Source organism: Polypterus senegalus, chromosome 3, assembly GCF_016835505.1.
Source record: "Polypterus senegalus isolate Bchr_013 chromosome 3, ASM1683550v1, whole genome shotgun sequence".
In the NCBI taxonomy this organism is placed as follows: Eukaryota; Metazoa; Chordata; class Cladistia; order Polypteriformes; family Polypteridae; genus Polypterus; species Polypterus senegalus.
The window spans coordinates 284,984,611-285,001,037 of record NC_053156.1 but is presented as its reverse complement, the minus strand read 5'-3'; the positions used below and the strand labels follow the sequence as shown (position 1 = coordinate 285,001,037).

At 39.8% G+C, this 16,427-nt stretch overlaps 1 protein-coding gene across 1 annotated transcript in view; it reads right to left on the bottom strand.

Moving 5' to 3' along the window:
* The window catches only part of tspan2a (tetraspanin 2a), a 193,511-nt gene extending 187,076 nt beyond the window's left edge, over positions 1–6,435 (bottom strand). The window contains exon 1 of the mRNA XM_039749344.1: positions 6,172–6,435. Coding sequence (XP_039605278.1) covers positions 6,172–6,240 — 69 coding nt within the window. The 5' untranslated portion in view covers positions 6,241–6,435. The remainder of the gene's footprint in view (positions 1–6,171) is intronic.
* Between the last annotated feature and the right edge of the window lie 9,992 nt (positions 6,436–16,427).

Sequence of the window (16,427 nt, the reverse complement as noted above, 5' to 3'; positions counted from 1 at the left end):
GGGATCAATTAAGTACCCATTATATATTTGTAGAAACACTATGTGCAAATTTCAAACACCCCTTGACACCCATTTTTTTTGTTTGTTTTTTTTTTTTAAAACAAGTTCATTGCACATTACCGTGTATTGTGTAACTGATGTTAAAAAGCTTTATTCTTAAATCAGGGTTATTAATGTGCCAGTTGTGCTTTGCTTCTGCACATGTTCCAAAATGGACATTCAGGTAGATACAAGTAGGGAAAAATGATGCTTTCTGAAATTTTATTATATATATATATATATATATATATATATATATATATATATATATATATATATATATATATATATACTTTATATGGTCCAGGGAAACAAGCATGGACTGAACAATACCTCACCCAGGACACTGGATGGCAGCCCCCTGGGTGGCAGTAGTGCCTTGGATTCCCGCAGGGCTCCATGGGAGGTGGAGTTCTCTACAACCCTGTTGGGATTGGGCCCTACAGTGGTTCCTGAGCCCATGTACAGACGGAAATGGGGTATCAAACACCTGGAGCACTTCTGGGTGGGATATAAATGGAGCTAACAGCCACCACTGACAGTGCTTGCCAGAGAGGGGTGGAGGAGAAGAGATTTACTATAAGTAGTGTGTGCTATTGTGCTTATTGGGACTGTGTTGTGCCTGTGGGCAATGCCCTCCCCCCGAAGAAAAGAGAATAAAAAAACATGCATTTTTATAAGTGTTCCTCTAGTGCAGGGGTTCTCAAAGTCAGTCCTGGGGAGCCACTGTGGCTTCAGGTTTTTGTTCCAACCAGATTTATAATCAGTGACAAATGATTTAAATTAATTAACTGGTATAAATTTTCTCTTCTCATATTCTAATTTAACAAAGCACAGAGGTGTGATTTTTACATTTAGAATTATTTCTGCTTTTGCTATAGATTTAAATGCTTAACTTCCTTTTGTTGCTTTCATTATATTTCACCCTTTCTCTGTGCAGTTTGCTTCCTTCAGTGTATCTTATTAATGGCAATTAAAAATGAGCAGAGCAGACACCCAGGCAAACGACACTGAATCATGAAAGGCTGCAACTACTTTAGCATCAGACTAACTAAATATGGTAGTAAATGATGTATTAATTAAACAATTAGAACACCTGGAAAAGTAGAATGAAAATCAAGATGGATATATTGCTAAAAAGAAAAGAAAACAACATTATTCCTATATACAGTAACTGACTAGTATATTTTAATTATCTATCTATATATCTATCTATATATATCCTCTTTAATAAAACCCCTGTGTACGTCCAGGTGTCCGTGTGTGTGTGTCTTCTGGTGAACCACACACACAACACCACAACAACATTTATTTATATAGCACATTTTCATACAAAAAGTAGCTCAAAGTGCACACAGGCGTGCACGTGCATTGTTGCAATGTTACCTTTCTTGGTTGTTTATTAAATTATGGATTTTTCAAATGTTCATTTTTTTCCCTGTACTTAAAACTCATTAAGAAAAAAGTGTTTTTAGGGAGCGGGTCATAAGGCAATAGCGTGAACTCTTGCAGTGTTAGTTTTCTCTGTTGTTCAAGGTTTTCTTAGTGTTATTCAATGTTTTTACATTTAGTTTTCTATTACGCTGTGCATTCAATGGTATAGTTAACTATATTTGTGCTTAAAAACTTAAAAAAATATATATTTACATACAGTTCGTATGGTCTGGAACGGATTAATTGTATTTACATACAATCCTATGGGGGAAATTACTTCAGTTCACGACCAAATCGGTTTACGACCAGAGTTTTGGAACGAATTATGGTCGTGAACCGAGGTTCCACTGTATTACTGTCAGACAAAATTACAGGCATTTCACGGAAATACAAACCAGTATTACTGAGAGAGAAAATTAAAGGCACACAATACAGTGACGCATATTACAGCCACATACAGGGTCCCTTGCCATTTAATATAGACTGTCCCTACTAATGATTATACACTACTGTTCTAGCGCCCGTTATTGTAACGGGCTTAATGTCTAGCATATACATTATATATATATATATATATATATATATATATATATATATATATATATAGTCACACACGAGCGAGTAGGGGGCCGCGGACGGACCTTAATACGATCGGGGAAGTCATACGCCAGGAGGGAGTGGCGGGTACTAACCTTTCTCTTTGTCTCTTACAGAAAAAAAGACGCACCACCGCCATGATTCTACCTCCTACAGCTTCCCGCAGTGCACTACTTCCGTCCTTCCTCTGTCCATTACCCATGACGTCAGCAATCCCATCATCCACCACGGCTCCTACCCAGCATTCCTCCACTTCCGGCCCCTCCTACATAAATACTCCTCCAACGCCATCTTTGACTGTCAACAATATACTGTTTGTTCATGTATTTTTTTGACTGGAATATTTTGTTTATTGAGGATAATTTTTCAGTATACAGGGCCGGAAACCCCAAACCTTTATGTGTGTTTTTGATCTCTCTTTTACAATTATATAATACATACACATACACACACACATACATACATACATACATACACACACACATATATATATGTATATGTGTGTATGTATGTATGTATGTGTGTATGTGTATGTATTATATATGTATTATATATATACACACACACACACACACACATGCACACATATACATATATATATACATATATGTGTATGTGTGTGTGTGTGTGTGTGTGTATGTATAAACTTAGTTTTCTCTTTTTTATAGTGTTCCACACATAATCTGGGAAATAACAGTTTACTTAATTAGCCCAAAATACCAATTAAAACAGAAGCTGGTTGGAACAAAAACCCGCAGCTGCAGGGGGTCCCCAGGACCGACGTTGAGGACCCCTGCTGTAGTATCTGTCTGTGTCGGGATGGGTGGCTGGCACGCCCCCTAGTGGTCTTGTTACAGTATGTATATTTATACACACATACATACACACAGAGGGGACCAAAAATGTATACACACTTCAACAAAAGAAAAACCCACATTAAAGTTGCGATATTAAATTTAGACAGATATCAAGGGATGAATTTAAGTCACTTTTGACTTCTACGTTTACAACAGGTGCTCAAAATGGTTACCATGAGCATCCAGACACTTCTGATTACGGCAAACTACTCCTTGAATGACGTTGGCCAAAGTGTCCAATGAGACTTACGTGCATGCAAATTCAGTTTCTTCTCAAAGCACAGCCAGTGTAGCAGGTTTCATTCATGCGAGTAATGACATCTTCTGAAATAACATCACACCACACGTTGTTGACGTAATTCAATACAACTTCAGAAAAGTCCGGAGATAACAATTATGAAAGTGTGTTTACATTTTTTGTCCCCCTCTATGTGTGTGTGTGTGTAAATATATATAATACTGTTCTTTATGCATTGAAATAAGATAGATAGATATATAGACAGACAGATAGGAGTAACACTCAAACCCAGCAGTTATAAATAAAATTCCTATAGATTAGTGCAGGGGTCCTACTATGCCTGCAAGTTTTCATTCCAACCCCATTCTTAATTAGTAACCAGTAGTTGCTGCTAATTATTTCTTTTGCCAATTGACTTACTGACTTAAGAGTACAAAAAGGTCAATTCTCTTGACATAAATGGAAGAGGAAAGCAATTATGCAAGTCTAAGACTAAACAATATTATCTGCAAATTATTACTGTGAAGAACTGACATTATCAACCTGCAACTAAATGGTGTTTGAACTCATTAATAACACAGGAAAGGTGCAGCTGCCCTAACTGATAAAAACAGAAGACAGATTTCAAAATGGATAGTGGCATTAGGAGGTGGGGAGCTTCAGTGGATCAAGCCCCTGATCTCTGGTGCCCAGCCCCTGACCTTCTTGTTCATTTGTGTGCCACTCATATTCACTTTTCAAGCCCTTATTTATATAATTTCAAAAAAAGACTGTGTTTAAACGAATATTAATAGCTGTGTATGAAAGCTATTGAGCCCCCACAAGCCTCTTTGTGCTCCGTTTCTTATCTCCATTGTGAGGTGTCACATTTAATGTCGTCAACTAAACACATGCGATTGCATTCCATTATCTCTATTGCTTTTGAATATGACTCACTGTTACAAAACTATTTAATAAACAAAAGTGTAATAACTAACTCTTGAAATAAAAAATGTAAAATGCTTCAACTTTCATATCAGTTAACTTAGTCACTGAATGCATCTGAATGCTGCGTCATGCATACATTGTCTAACGTTATCACTTTTCATTTATTTTTTACTATCACTTTCAATGTATTACTATTTACTCATTTACATATTTTTTATTTATTCATCTATTTATAGTAAGGTGTAGTTCTTTAATTGTCTTACACTTGTCCTGTGCTAATGTACGTGTTGCACTGTGGCCCTGGAGAACGTTATTTTGTTCCACTGTGTGCTGCAATATGGTGTATTGATGGTGTGAGAGTAAAGCTGCTGGACTTGACTTGGACAATGGCCTCAGAATTTCCAGTCTAGGTGCTTAAAGCTGCTAGAGACAAATTCCAAACATCCTGATGGCCGTCATTAAAGCAAACGGAGGATCTACAAAGTATTAAATCAGGGGACTGATCAATTTTCCAAACCCTATTATTCTATTTATTTTTTTTTTTGACCTATTGCTTGTTTTTCATCCCTTGAATGTGTTAATAAAGCTGGAATTAGTATTTGTAATGGATTTTGATGTCAGGCTGTAAGATAAAACAAGCGACTACTTCAAATAGGTGTGATCATTTCTATAAGCACTGTCATAAAGCTCTTTCATTTTGGCCATTTTTGAAACCAGATGTGTGAATCTGAGCAATGACCGTATCTTGCAAGACAATTTACTAGCTTTATTGAACAGAAGATGATAATTGGGGGTGCGAACACAATTCCAAAGGTTTCTCTAATAACCAATCAGCATTTAAACTGGGCCAATTAAGCCTAAGCTGAAGGAATGGCTGCTGAAAATGGAGCATTGCAGTCATATGTTAATACTACTAGGTCAGTCATTTCAAGAAGTAAGAGCCTCTAGCAACAGCAGTAATATCTAGGCTGCATTTTTATATCAGTTTAATTGTATCTTGATGAAAAAAAGCATTCATTTCTATAAAAAGCAGCAACTTTTCTGGGGGGATTCCAAACTTTTGTGCGCAGTATGCATACATGATGCTGCAACACCCGGTTGGTATGTTTGTGTGTTTTTGTGGTTATTCCGACTAAGGGAACCAAGCGCAAGACAGGAAACCAGCGAGCTGAAATACAGGATGCATACGTGCATTATGTAAATTTGCCCTAATCGAGTTTCTGAAACATCAAATTTCCATGTATTCATTTGATTTGCATAATCGCTAGCCAACGACCTGCAGCACACTACGCCCAACCTGTTCATCCGTTTTCGTCAGTTGCCTCTTTTTGTTTTTGCATGTTTATTATTGTCTTCCCACGCACCTTGAGCTCGCACAATTCTGAGATCGAGGTTTAAAAAGTCACGTGTAACCAAGTAGCACATTATACAAGCGTTTAAGACATTTCGGCGACAGATCCAAAGTTAAAAAGGGAGTATCACGTGGACTTCCCGGTGGCAATAAAGTAACAATTTTTTTCTTGCTTTCACCCTCTTGTAAAGAGCGCCGCTCACGTGTTGTTGTTTTTATTTTGTTCTTCTTTTATTTTAAATACCCCTTAAAGGAGCGATTAGGACTTCAGCTTTCTATTAGATTTAGCGGAACGTCGCCGCAAAAGAAAACAGAGCAGTGCGCACACACACTAAGCAAACACAAGCAGCAGCCGGGGATGAATTTTTCCTCTATGGAAAATTTGATTTAAGTCCGCTTTGCCAAACTCAGCCTCCGCATTCAGGCTCACTAGGATTAAAACACACGCACGTAACCCCGGACTATGTCAAGCAAACGAGGTTGGCGAAACGCAATCCATGCAAGTGGCGTTACTGTCTCTTATTTCGCTTTCACTTTGCACCTTTACATTAAAAAAGAAAAAGAAACAACTGCAAATAAAGCAATGCCTTGTTGCTAACCCGCAGCTTCCTCATACAAAGATGCTCTCCACCAAAATGCTCACATCCAAGAAGTAAACACCTTCGCTACGTGTTATTATTATTATTTTCATTTATCAAAGTGCGAGCCGAAAGGTAACCCGTACTTACCCAAAACATGAAATTGAAGAAAAACAGAAGGTATTTCACACATTTCATTCCTCCTTTTACTTTCCCCATGTCTGATTTCGGTAGAGATCCGCAGTAATTTTAGGAGGACAATTCGGAAAGAAGGGCGATTCCCGGCAAATGCTCTCAGCGACTTTTTCCAAAAAAAAAAGGTGACTGCGAGACAAAACGTAAAGGTAAGCACCGTGAACCTTTGTCACAGAGTGAAGACCTGAGGTTTCTTATTTTCACATATAGTTTCCAGACCGCCCATTTTTTAATATCATATTGAGGGCGGGGTAAAGGAAAGGGAGGGGGCCCGCTAGGTTCTTTCCGACAGGCCAACGCTCAGGCTGCATGAACCCATTTTAGCCGGTGGGGGTCGCAAATCAGAATCCATTGGGAAGACGATCGGCTGCGGGCGGCTAATCTCTGATCAATTGATCAAGTGATTTGCGTCGGGGACAGATTATTATTAGTATTATTATTACTTGGTAGGACAGATTATTATTAGTATTATTATTACTTGGTTGGCGCCTTCACAGAAGGCAACTAACACTTGAGAGATACAGTTGGTTCCATTTCCAGTTGAAGCACATACAGATTAGGTGACCTACTCATGGTCACACAGTGACAGTAGTGGAATTTGAACTGACAGCCTCAGGGTTTGAGATCCAAAGCCGTAACCACAATAACACACTTTTTCATAACAATGGCAGCTACATCGAAAATGAACTGGAAAAAAAAAACCTCCAAAAACTAAAAGTTTCCGAGTGGTTCTTCAGAGCTATGCCATAGGGGCACCCTTTTTGGTTCCCAAAAGAATCATCCACCTAAGTGATCCAGAAAGAACCTTCAAATCCATAACGGAGACTATAAATAATCATGAATTAGATGATAATAGATTTGTAAAATTAAAAAGTGCCCTAAGTTTTTAAAAGGAGAGAGGTGCATGGATAGGTGCGGGTTTTCTTGATCTGTTGTACCCTGCCATGTTGCCTACTAGACATTAAAAATGTCTTTTTTGCCCAGATATTAGAAACGTTTTCAAAGCCCAAAGAAACAAATTTGTGTGATAAGAACCCCACAAGGTTCTTTGTCAAGCAAAGGTTCTTCAAGGAGCCACGCTACCCCACCACAATTTGTAAGAGTGAATTCTGAGCTCTAGCATGCCACCCATCAATTTTCTAACCAGGACAGCCCATCCATCCATTTTCAAAAACTGTGTTATCCTGAGCAGGGTCATGGAAGAGCCAGAGTCTATCCCATAATGCATAGGGCTAAAGGCATGAACAATCCCTGGACAGCATGCCAGAACATTTAGAATAAATTGAATTCATACACACACTTTTCCAGTTCATTATTTCAAGTGTTACTATCTCACAGTTGTAAGAATCCCATGCCTGGTGATGTTTATTTGACGTTTGCGTGTTCTCCCTGTGTATGTGTGGGTTTACCTCTAAGTGCTCCAGTTTTCCACCCACATCCCCTAAGATATGTAGCTTATTATTGTGTTCATAAGAATTAGTTTTGTCCAGCACCTCCTGAGTCACCGATATGAGAAAAATCCCATAATATGATATACCATTCGAGTCGTCTTGATGTCTAGTTATGCAAGATATCAAGCTTTTTGTATTTAACCTCTATTTTGGTTCTCTGGGCCCAAAAAACTAATTTGTTTTGAACTATATTTTGCGCAGGAAATTATACCTTTGTGCTAAAAAGTAAACCAAAATGATCAGGAAAAATGATCAAGAAGACTTGAAGTTGTACAAACCACAGCAACTGACCTCAGGGGTTCATCTACTAATGGGAAACAAGGGGTCAAAGTTACTCCTTTTCACAAAACTTTGGAAAAATGGGGATTGGTAGCACAGGTATGTGGAGTGTTGTTTTATTCTGTTTCAAGGCTGCTAATCACAAATAAAATATTTTTATATGCGATTCCTTACCGGTGGTCCTAGGCCTCTAAGAGCCACTCCCAGAAGATTAAAACTGACAAATGTCCAACATAATCAAGCAGGGTATCATTATAGACTGTTCCAAGGTCAATGAATATGAATGTAATGTATTTTTGATTTTTAACTCAGAACCTAGCCTTCAATGTGACTCTATCAGAGGGTGAAAAATGACAAATTTCAATTATAATCAAAAATATTAAGAATTTAAATATTTAGGACATATTTCAAATATTTGGTGCAACTATTCTTATCCTCCTTAATAAAGATAGATAGATAGATAGATAGATATGTGAAAGGCACTATATAATAGATAGATAGATAGATAGATAGATAGATAGATAGATAGATAGATAGATAGATAGATATGAAAGGCACTATAAGATAGATAGATAGATAGATAGATAGATAGATAGATAGATAGATAGATAGATAGTGTCACAAAATGGACGCTTGGTGGCGCTGTTGCTCACCTTTTCCCCAATAGACAGTACGCAAGCCATGGAATAAAATCACTAAGAAGGTCTGTTCACGAGGTTTGTCAACACTTCCAGGTCAGATGGAGAATTACATTTTTCTTCAGCCCGGAAGTACTTCTGTCCTTCCATTCCCATTACTTGGGAGTACTTCCGGGGTATATGGAAAATATAAAGCCTCGTGTCTCCTGGCAGCATCCCCTGGCGGCACCCACGGCACCCAGCAGGGCTGTGAAGCCAAACTACGAATTCCATGATGGGCCGCAGGAATCTGGGGCACCTCTACGCTGCATCTTTCTTCTGTTCAGGCGTCTAGGCCGGGTTGCGCAGCCGGCCGTCCGCCACAATAGATAGATAGATATGAAAGGCACTATATGATAGATAGATAGATAGATAGATAGATAGATAGATAGATAGATAGATAGATAGATAGATAGATAGATAGATAGACTTAAAAGTGATGTGGTGGCCTTTTGCTGATATGCATCAAATATCTGGAATACTTTACTAAGAGAGATATGCCAGGCTAATACTGTGGAACATTTAAAAAAAATGGCTAAAATCCCACTGGTTCTTAGGTTAACAATCTTCACTGGTGTCCAGAAGGTTGCCAGTTTAAACCCCGTTACTGCCAGAAGGGACTCTACTCCATCAGGCCCTTGACCCCTTAACCTGGAATTGCTCCAGGGAGGGCCCCCTGTACAATAGCTGACCCTGTGCTCTGACCACAAGGGGTATGTGATAACTACATTTCGTTGTAACTGTACGATGACAATAAAGTTGAATCATTTCATAGCTACATTTTAGAGAGGTTAGGAGCACACACTGATACAGAGCATTGCCGCACCCACCTCATGACAAACTGACTCAGGATCCCAGATTAGGTCCTGATTGCAGCCATGCAACAGGTGACACCTCAGCACCACACTAGTTCAGATGGAATGGAACAGTGTGAAGTTTTTTTTTTTTTTTATGGTGGCTGGAGTGCCATTTCTGCCACCAACCCCCAAGGTTTTCCCTGCAAGATGGTGATCCTACGTCCAGGGCTGGATGCAGATTAACGTCATAACCAGAACGGAGCAATTACAGGTTAAGGGCCCAATGGAATAGAGTCACTTTTGGTGTTTACGGGATTCGAACCGGGAACCTTCCGATTGCCAGCACAGATCACTAACTTTGGAGCCACCACTCCACCCTAGTTGTACTCTTTATAGATCATATAGGCATCAAATTATCATATTCTTCAGGGATTTGCAATCTTTACTCATCTCTACTTCTCTCTGCTTGATTTTCTAGTTCTTCTGTGGAGGTGATCTGCATCACCAGCCCCTGACCGAGACACTGGGCAGTTGCCTGTGATGCCCATACGCCCAGCTGTCCATGAGACCGACTGCGATAAATCCTCTCTGACAGAACCTGGAAACAATGAGGAAGGATTTACACCCATTCAGGTTAGGCATTATGACTTGGGGGGTCATGGGGGTGGCTGGGTGGTCTTTTGCCCTTGACTCCCTGCAAATGTTTTTGTTGTTGTTTTCTCCTACTAGTCATCTGACCTTATCACTAGACTCTTTTATTAGAAACTCACATTATAATATTTTATATAAGAACACTGCTCTTCTACTATTATATATCGATGTTTTTTAAGATCTTATGGATTTAGTGAGTTTTTTTCTTTGTTACTTATTCATTAATATTCTTACCTTATCTTATTTGTATTTTTGTTCCTATAACTTTCTCTTTGACATCCTGAAAATGGATGCTCAAGTCAACAGCACAGTAAAATCCTGCTTTTTCCATCTAAGGCGAATCGCCAAACTCAAGCCTATTCTGTCTAACCACCTCCTGGAATCAGTAATCCATGCATTCATTACGTCCCGGCTTGACTACTCTAATTCCTGCCTTTTTGGTATCAGTAAAGCCACGCTTTCTAGACTCCAACTGGCTCAAAATGCAGCTGCAAGGCTTCTAACTGGAAGTAGCAGAATCCAACACATTTCACCGATTTTAAAAACCCTACACTGGCTGCCGGTTTGATTCAGAATCAATTTTAAGATTCTCCTCCTAACCTATAAGGCATTAAATGGTCTAGCCCCCGCCTATTTGAGTGTCTTGCTCCATCGTCACAATCCCCCTCGTGTTCTTAGATCCGCAGATCAGCTGCTCCTAACCGTTCCCAAGGCACGTTTTAAAGCTCGTGGTGAAAGGGCTTTCTCCGTCTGTGCACCCAGGTTCTGGAACTCCCTGCCCTTAGTGGTTAGGCAAGCCGCCTCAGTCGCCACATTCAAATCTCGCCTAAAAACGCTCTTCTTCACATTGGCTTTTAATTCTTAACCTGTTTCATTTTCCACTTGCCTTTTGCTATTTTCTCTATTTTATTTGGTCCACTGACCTGTTTTTAGTATATCTGTTTTAATTCTTTAAGTCAGTTGTAATGCTGTGTTTTTAAGCACTCAACAAATAAATATGATATGGTATGGTATGGTATCCTGTAAAGCACTTTGAGATATATTCTTTGGATGAAAATGTGCTATAGAAATAAATTGTTTCGTCTTTCTTGACTTGTTATTCTATATGTTATCTAGCATTATGTAATGTCATGACATGCTATGAAATGTTATGTTATAATATGTTAACACACTGCGGTGGGCTGGTGCCCTGCCCGCGATTTGTTTCTGCCTTGTGCCCTTTGCTGGCTGGGATTGGCTCCAGCAGACCCCCATGACCCTGTGTTAGGATATAGCAAGCTGGAAAATGACTGACTGACTGTTAACACGTTATATCATCTTATGTATCATCTTACGTTATATCAGTGCATGTTCCCAACCTCTCCTCATATTATGCCATGTCGTATTTTGTGATCTCATGTTCTCTTATGTGGGCGGCACGGTGGCGCAGTGGGTAGCGCTGCTGCCTCACAGTTAGGAGACCCAGGCTCGCTTCCTGGGTCTCCCTGCGTGGAGTTTGCATGTTCTCCCCGTGTCTGTGTGGGTTTCCTCTGGGCACTCCAGTTTCCTCCCACAGTCCAAAGACATGCAGGTTAGGTGCATTGGCCACGGGGGTCTGCTGGAGCGATTCTAAATTGTCCCTAGTGTATGGGTGTTTGTGTGTTTGTGTGTGTGCGCGCCCTGCCCGGGGTTTGTTTCCTGCCTTGCTCCCTGTGTTGGCTGGGATTGGCTCCAGCAGACCTCCGTGACCCTGTAGGATATAGCGGATTGGATAATGGATGGATGGAGGTTTCTCTCTGTTAAATAGTATGCGTCATTGTTAGTACAGTAGACCCACGGCCTCAGTCGTTCACAGATTTTTCCTTAGAACCAAACTAATAGTTGTTAACGGAAACCGCAAATATCTTCCTGTATTATCGTAGTATTTCCCTCTACTTACCCTTTACCTGTTTTCTCAAGGGTAAGTGTTCTCGTCAAATTCGTTATCGGGTTGGTCTACTGTTGCATTTTAAGATGAACACACGCATACATAGCTATACACATACACATAGACCCTAACCACAACAGTCCCCCATGAATGGCACACATACACACACACACTGATTAACCTTTAGCACTTTAAACCACACAAGTGCTTATGTCATGTCATATCATATCAGGACTTGTTTTTGATTCAGTAGTTTTTGTTATTATTATTATAATTATAATTATTATTATTATAATTATTATTATTATTATTATTATCTTTGTGGTGAAGCCTTAGCATTAGTGTCAGAAAGCTACATAATGCCTTCATTGGTGCCATTTTGAAGCTCGTGGTGCTATAATATGGTGCCATCATTCACTCTCCAACAGGAACTCCTACTCTTTGCTCATGTCCTAATCTAAGTAGGAACAAATTCTCATCTCAATCAGACTTTTACTGCAGCTCCAAGGAATAATTGTGAGACGCTTGACAATTACAGGCACAGAGTCTTTTCCCTGGTTATTTTTGAAGGCCACACACCACTTTGGCTATTTCGAGTGCGTGGATCACAACAGTAGGGCATTCACATGGAATTTCTGACTCGGAAACTCGTATTTACTATGTGTCTGGTAGCACGTGAGCGCAGCATAATCAGGGCGACACTTCTCCCTGGTGGTGATCTAGGGGTTGGTGTTAATGTCACTCCAAGGCGAGGCAAACATTAAATCTGTAGGTGGCAGGAGAGTTGGTGTGAAGTGAATGAGTCACCTCAGCTGGCAGCCAGGATTTCTAGGCCTTTATGGGTCACAACAACACCCTCCCATGTAATCCATTACACATCAAATAGCATAAAACAATCATTTTAATTTTAGTCACATGTACAAAGCTAATAGTAAAACTCATCTTTCATTTTGCATTTCTTTTGATTACATTTTTATAGCAATAAACTGCATAATTCTGCCCCAGACAACACACAGCATCCCGAGGACGCATGCTGATAACATTTATGATGAAAGAAATGCATAAATGACTCTTAAAGTGACACGCATGTAGTGCAGGACTTCTGTTGCTAATTAGGTCTCCATTTGAAAAAGTGCTGCTGGGTCCTTTGAGGACCACTTAAGTAATTAGGATATGTAAGTCATTTGTCTGAGCTGACCAGCTGATAAACTTTTCATTAAAGCAGTAGCCGGAACTGAAAATATACTCAGAAACTAAAACATGCAGAACAACATCGTTGGCCATTGGAGGGGACGTCACCTGCTACTGCTTCATTCTGGTATGAATAAAATGGATCAACCAGCTTTGAAGTGAATGGTTGCAGATTTTTCTCATTTGCGTCACCCAGTCATCATTACTACTTGTTTTTCAAATCTAAAAAAAATCTTAACTACAGTAAAGCTGGTCCCCCTTAGAAGCCCCCCTCCTGCCAGTAGTGACCTTTCGTCGGGCTAATAAACAAAGGTGCACTTGTGCTAAGAGCAGTAAAGTACTAGTAGCGACCTACCACAAATCTCTAGCTCTTTTCTTCTCTCGGGTCTACTAGAAGAGTGAAGTGACCCTTGGATCAGAGCAAAAAACAAGAAAACAATTTTAAAGTAAACATGTTTATTCTCAAAATGAACTAATATTTCGGTGTTACATTTATGCATGCGGTTCTTATATTGTTAGTTTATTTATGTAGAAATCTCCGGTAAATAAACACTGCCAAGCTCGCTATTTCAAAAACCAAACATTCATTTTGCATGGCACAGATAAGCATTCTATGCTGAAAGAACCTTACACATTTTGTAGACTATAGTAACACGGTATACGTCAAGAGAATGTTATGTTTATTTTGGGCATGCGTAGGAAGCAATCTTCACTGAACGTGTATACACACATATACTGGACATGTGCCTGCCTGAAATGGAAAATTGAGAAAGGTTCATTATTTTACAGAGTTGAGAATTAATAACTTTGGTTCATTTCACATGGTGTCAAATGGTTCTGCTACAGTGCCTATTAAAAGTATTTACCCTCTTGGAAGTTTTCACGTTTTATTATTATATGACATTGAATTACAATTGAGGGTGGCACGGTGGTAGCGCTGCTGCCTCGCAGTAAGGAGACCTGGGCTCGCTTCCCAGGTCCTCTCTTCGTGGAGTTTGCATGTTCTCCCCGTGTCTGTGTGGGTTTCCTCTCACAGTCCAAAGAAATGCAGGTTAGGTGCATTGGCGATCCTAAATTGTCCCTAGAGTGTGCTTGGTGTGTGTGTGTTTGTGTGTGTACCATGCAGTGGGCTAGCACCCTGCCCGGGATTTGTTTCCTGCCTTGCACCCTGTGTTGGGTGGGATTGGCTCCACCAGACCCCCATGACCCTGTAGTTAGGATATAGCGGGTTGGATAATGGATGGATGGATTTTTAGTAATAAAATGCATTGCATTTTTCATTTCAACACATGGCACACCTCAACCAATAACACTGTCCCTGTTTTATTGAATAGATAGGAAGATAGATAGATTTTTATTAAAGACACTATATAATAGATAGGTAAATATGAAAGGTACTATCCATCCATCCATTTTCCAACCTGCTATATCCTAACACAGGGTCACGGGGGTCTGCTGGTGCCAAACCCAGCCCGCACAGGGCGTAAGGCAGGATCAAATCCCGGGCAGGGCGCCAGTCCACTGCAGTGAAAGGTACTATATAATATACATTTGATGTAATAAAATGCATTGCTTTTGTCATTCCAACAATTTCAGTAATAAAATGCATTTCATTTGTCATTGCAAAAGATGGCACATCACAACTAACAACTCTGTCCCTGTTTTATAGATGTCCCTGTTGAATAGATTGGTAGATAGAGAGACAATTATGAAAGGCACTATATAGGACACAAACAAAAAATCCAGAGTTAGTTGTAATCCTCAGGTGGCTGTACTTATAATCCAATTGTGAAGTGAAAGCAATGAATGAAAAGGACACAAGATCAGATCCCATCCCGGCAACTTACAGCTCCATTTTAAAGATAGCGTCCTATCTTGTTCCGCCAAACAACCTCCCATGGCAAATATAAAGCTGCCCAATGGTGCAGGGCTGCTGGGGATTGCAGTCCAATTAAGTAGCACTGCTACATTCACCATACCCAGGCTATTGTTTACGGCCAAACCACAACTTCACTGGTCTGCGCTTGTCTATCTTACTATTCCAATTTCAATGTTTGCATTCTCTAGATAGATAGATAGATAGATAGATAGATAGAAATTAAGGGTACTATATAAATATATATGAAGTAAAATGCATTGCTTTTGTCATTCCAACAGATACCGAATTGCAAACATTTGAAGTAATAAAATACATTGCATTTCTCATTATATCACAACCGAATGGGAACATTTACAGTTCTTTTACAAATCTCATATCAAATGCGATGCATCCACCTGCAGAGCTACAACACCGTACATTGCCACAGGTGTACACCAGCATTTGTAGACCAACGGAAGTGGTTTTGACCAGAGGTCTAGACCAGTAGTGTGTTGATAGAAGTTTATAAGTCAGCACAAATCAAATTGATTGATGTGCTAACAATGCCAAACCTTAGCCTTAACACCACTAATACCTAACATTAAGTATCCCCTAATCTTAACCATTTATAGTACATGCTAACCACTCTAACCCCTAACAGATATAGTAGATAGATAGATACTTTATTAATCCCAAGGGGAAATTTACATAATCCAGCAGCAGTATACTGATACAAAGAAACAATACTAAATTAAATAGTAATAAAAATGAAAAAAATAAAAATAAGAAAGCAGGTGGAATTGAAGAGTCGCATGGTGTGGTGGGGAAATGATCTCCTCAGTCTGTCAGTGGAGCAGGATGGTGACCGCAGTCTGTCACTGAAGCTACTCCTCTGCCTGGAGATGACACTGTTCAGTGGATGCAGTGGATTCTTCATGATTGACAGGAGTTTGCTTAATGCCCGTCACTCTGCCACAGATGTTAAACTGTCCAACTTTACTCCTACAATAGAGCCTGCCTTCTTAACAAGTTTGTCCAGGCGTGAGGCGTCTTTCATCTTTATGCTGCCATCCCAGCACACCACCGCGTAGAAGAGGGCACTCGCCACAACCGTCTGGTAGAACATCTGCAGCATCTTATTGCAGATGTTGAAGGATGCCAACCTTCTCAGAAAGTATAGTCGGTTCTTACCTTAAGTTTGGTCCCAGAACTGCTGGTCAGGAACTGCTGGCATAGATCTGCGGTGTTGTATGGTGCTGTGACTCTGCAACTGGATGATATTGTGCCATTTGGCATATAGCAGGGACATATGCATTGCATTTTACATTCTAACAGATGGCACATCACAAACAATTTTAGTAATGCATTTTATTACTACAAATATTTGTGATGTTGAAATGA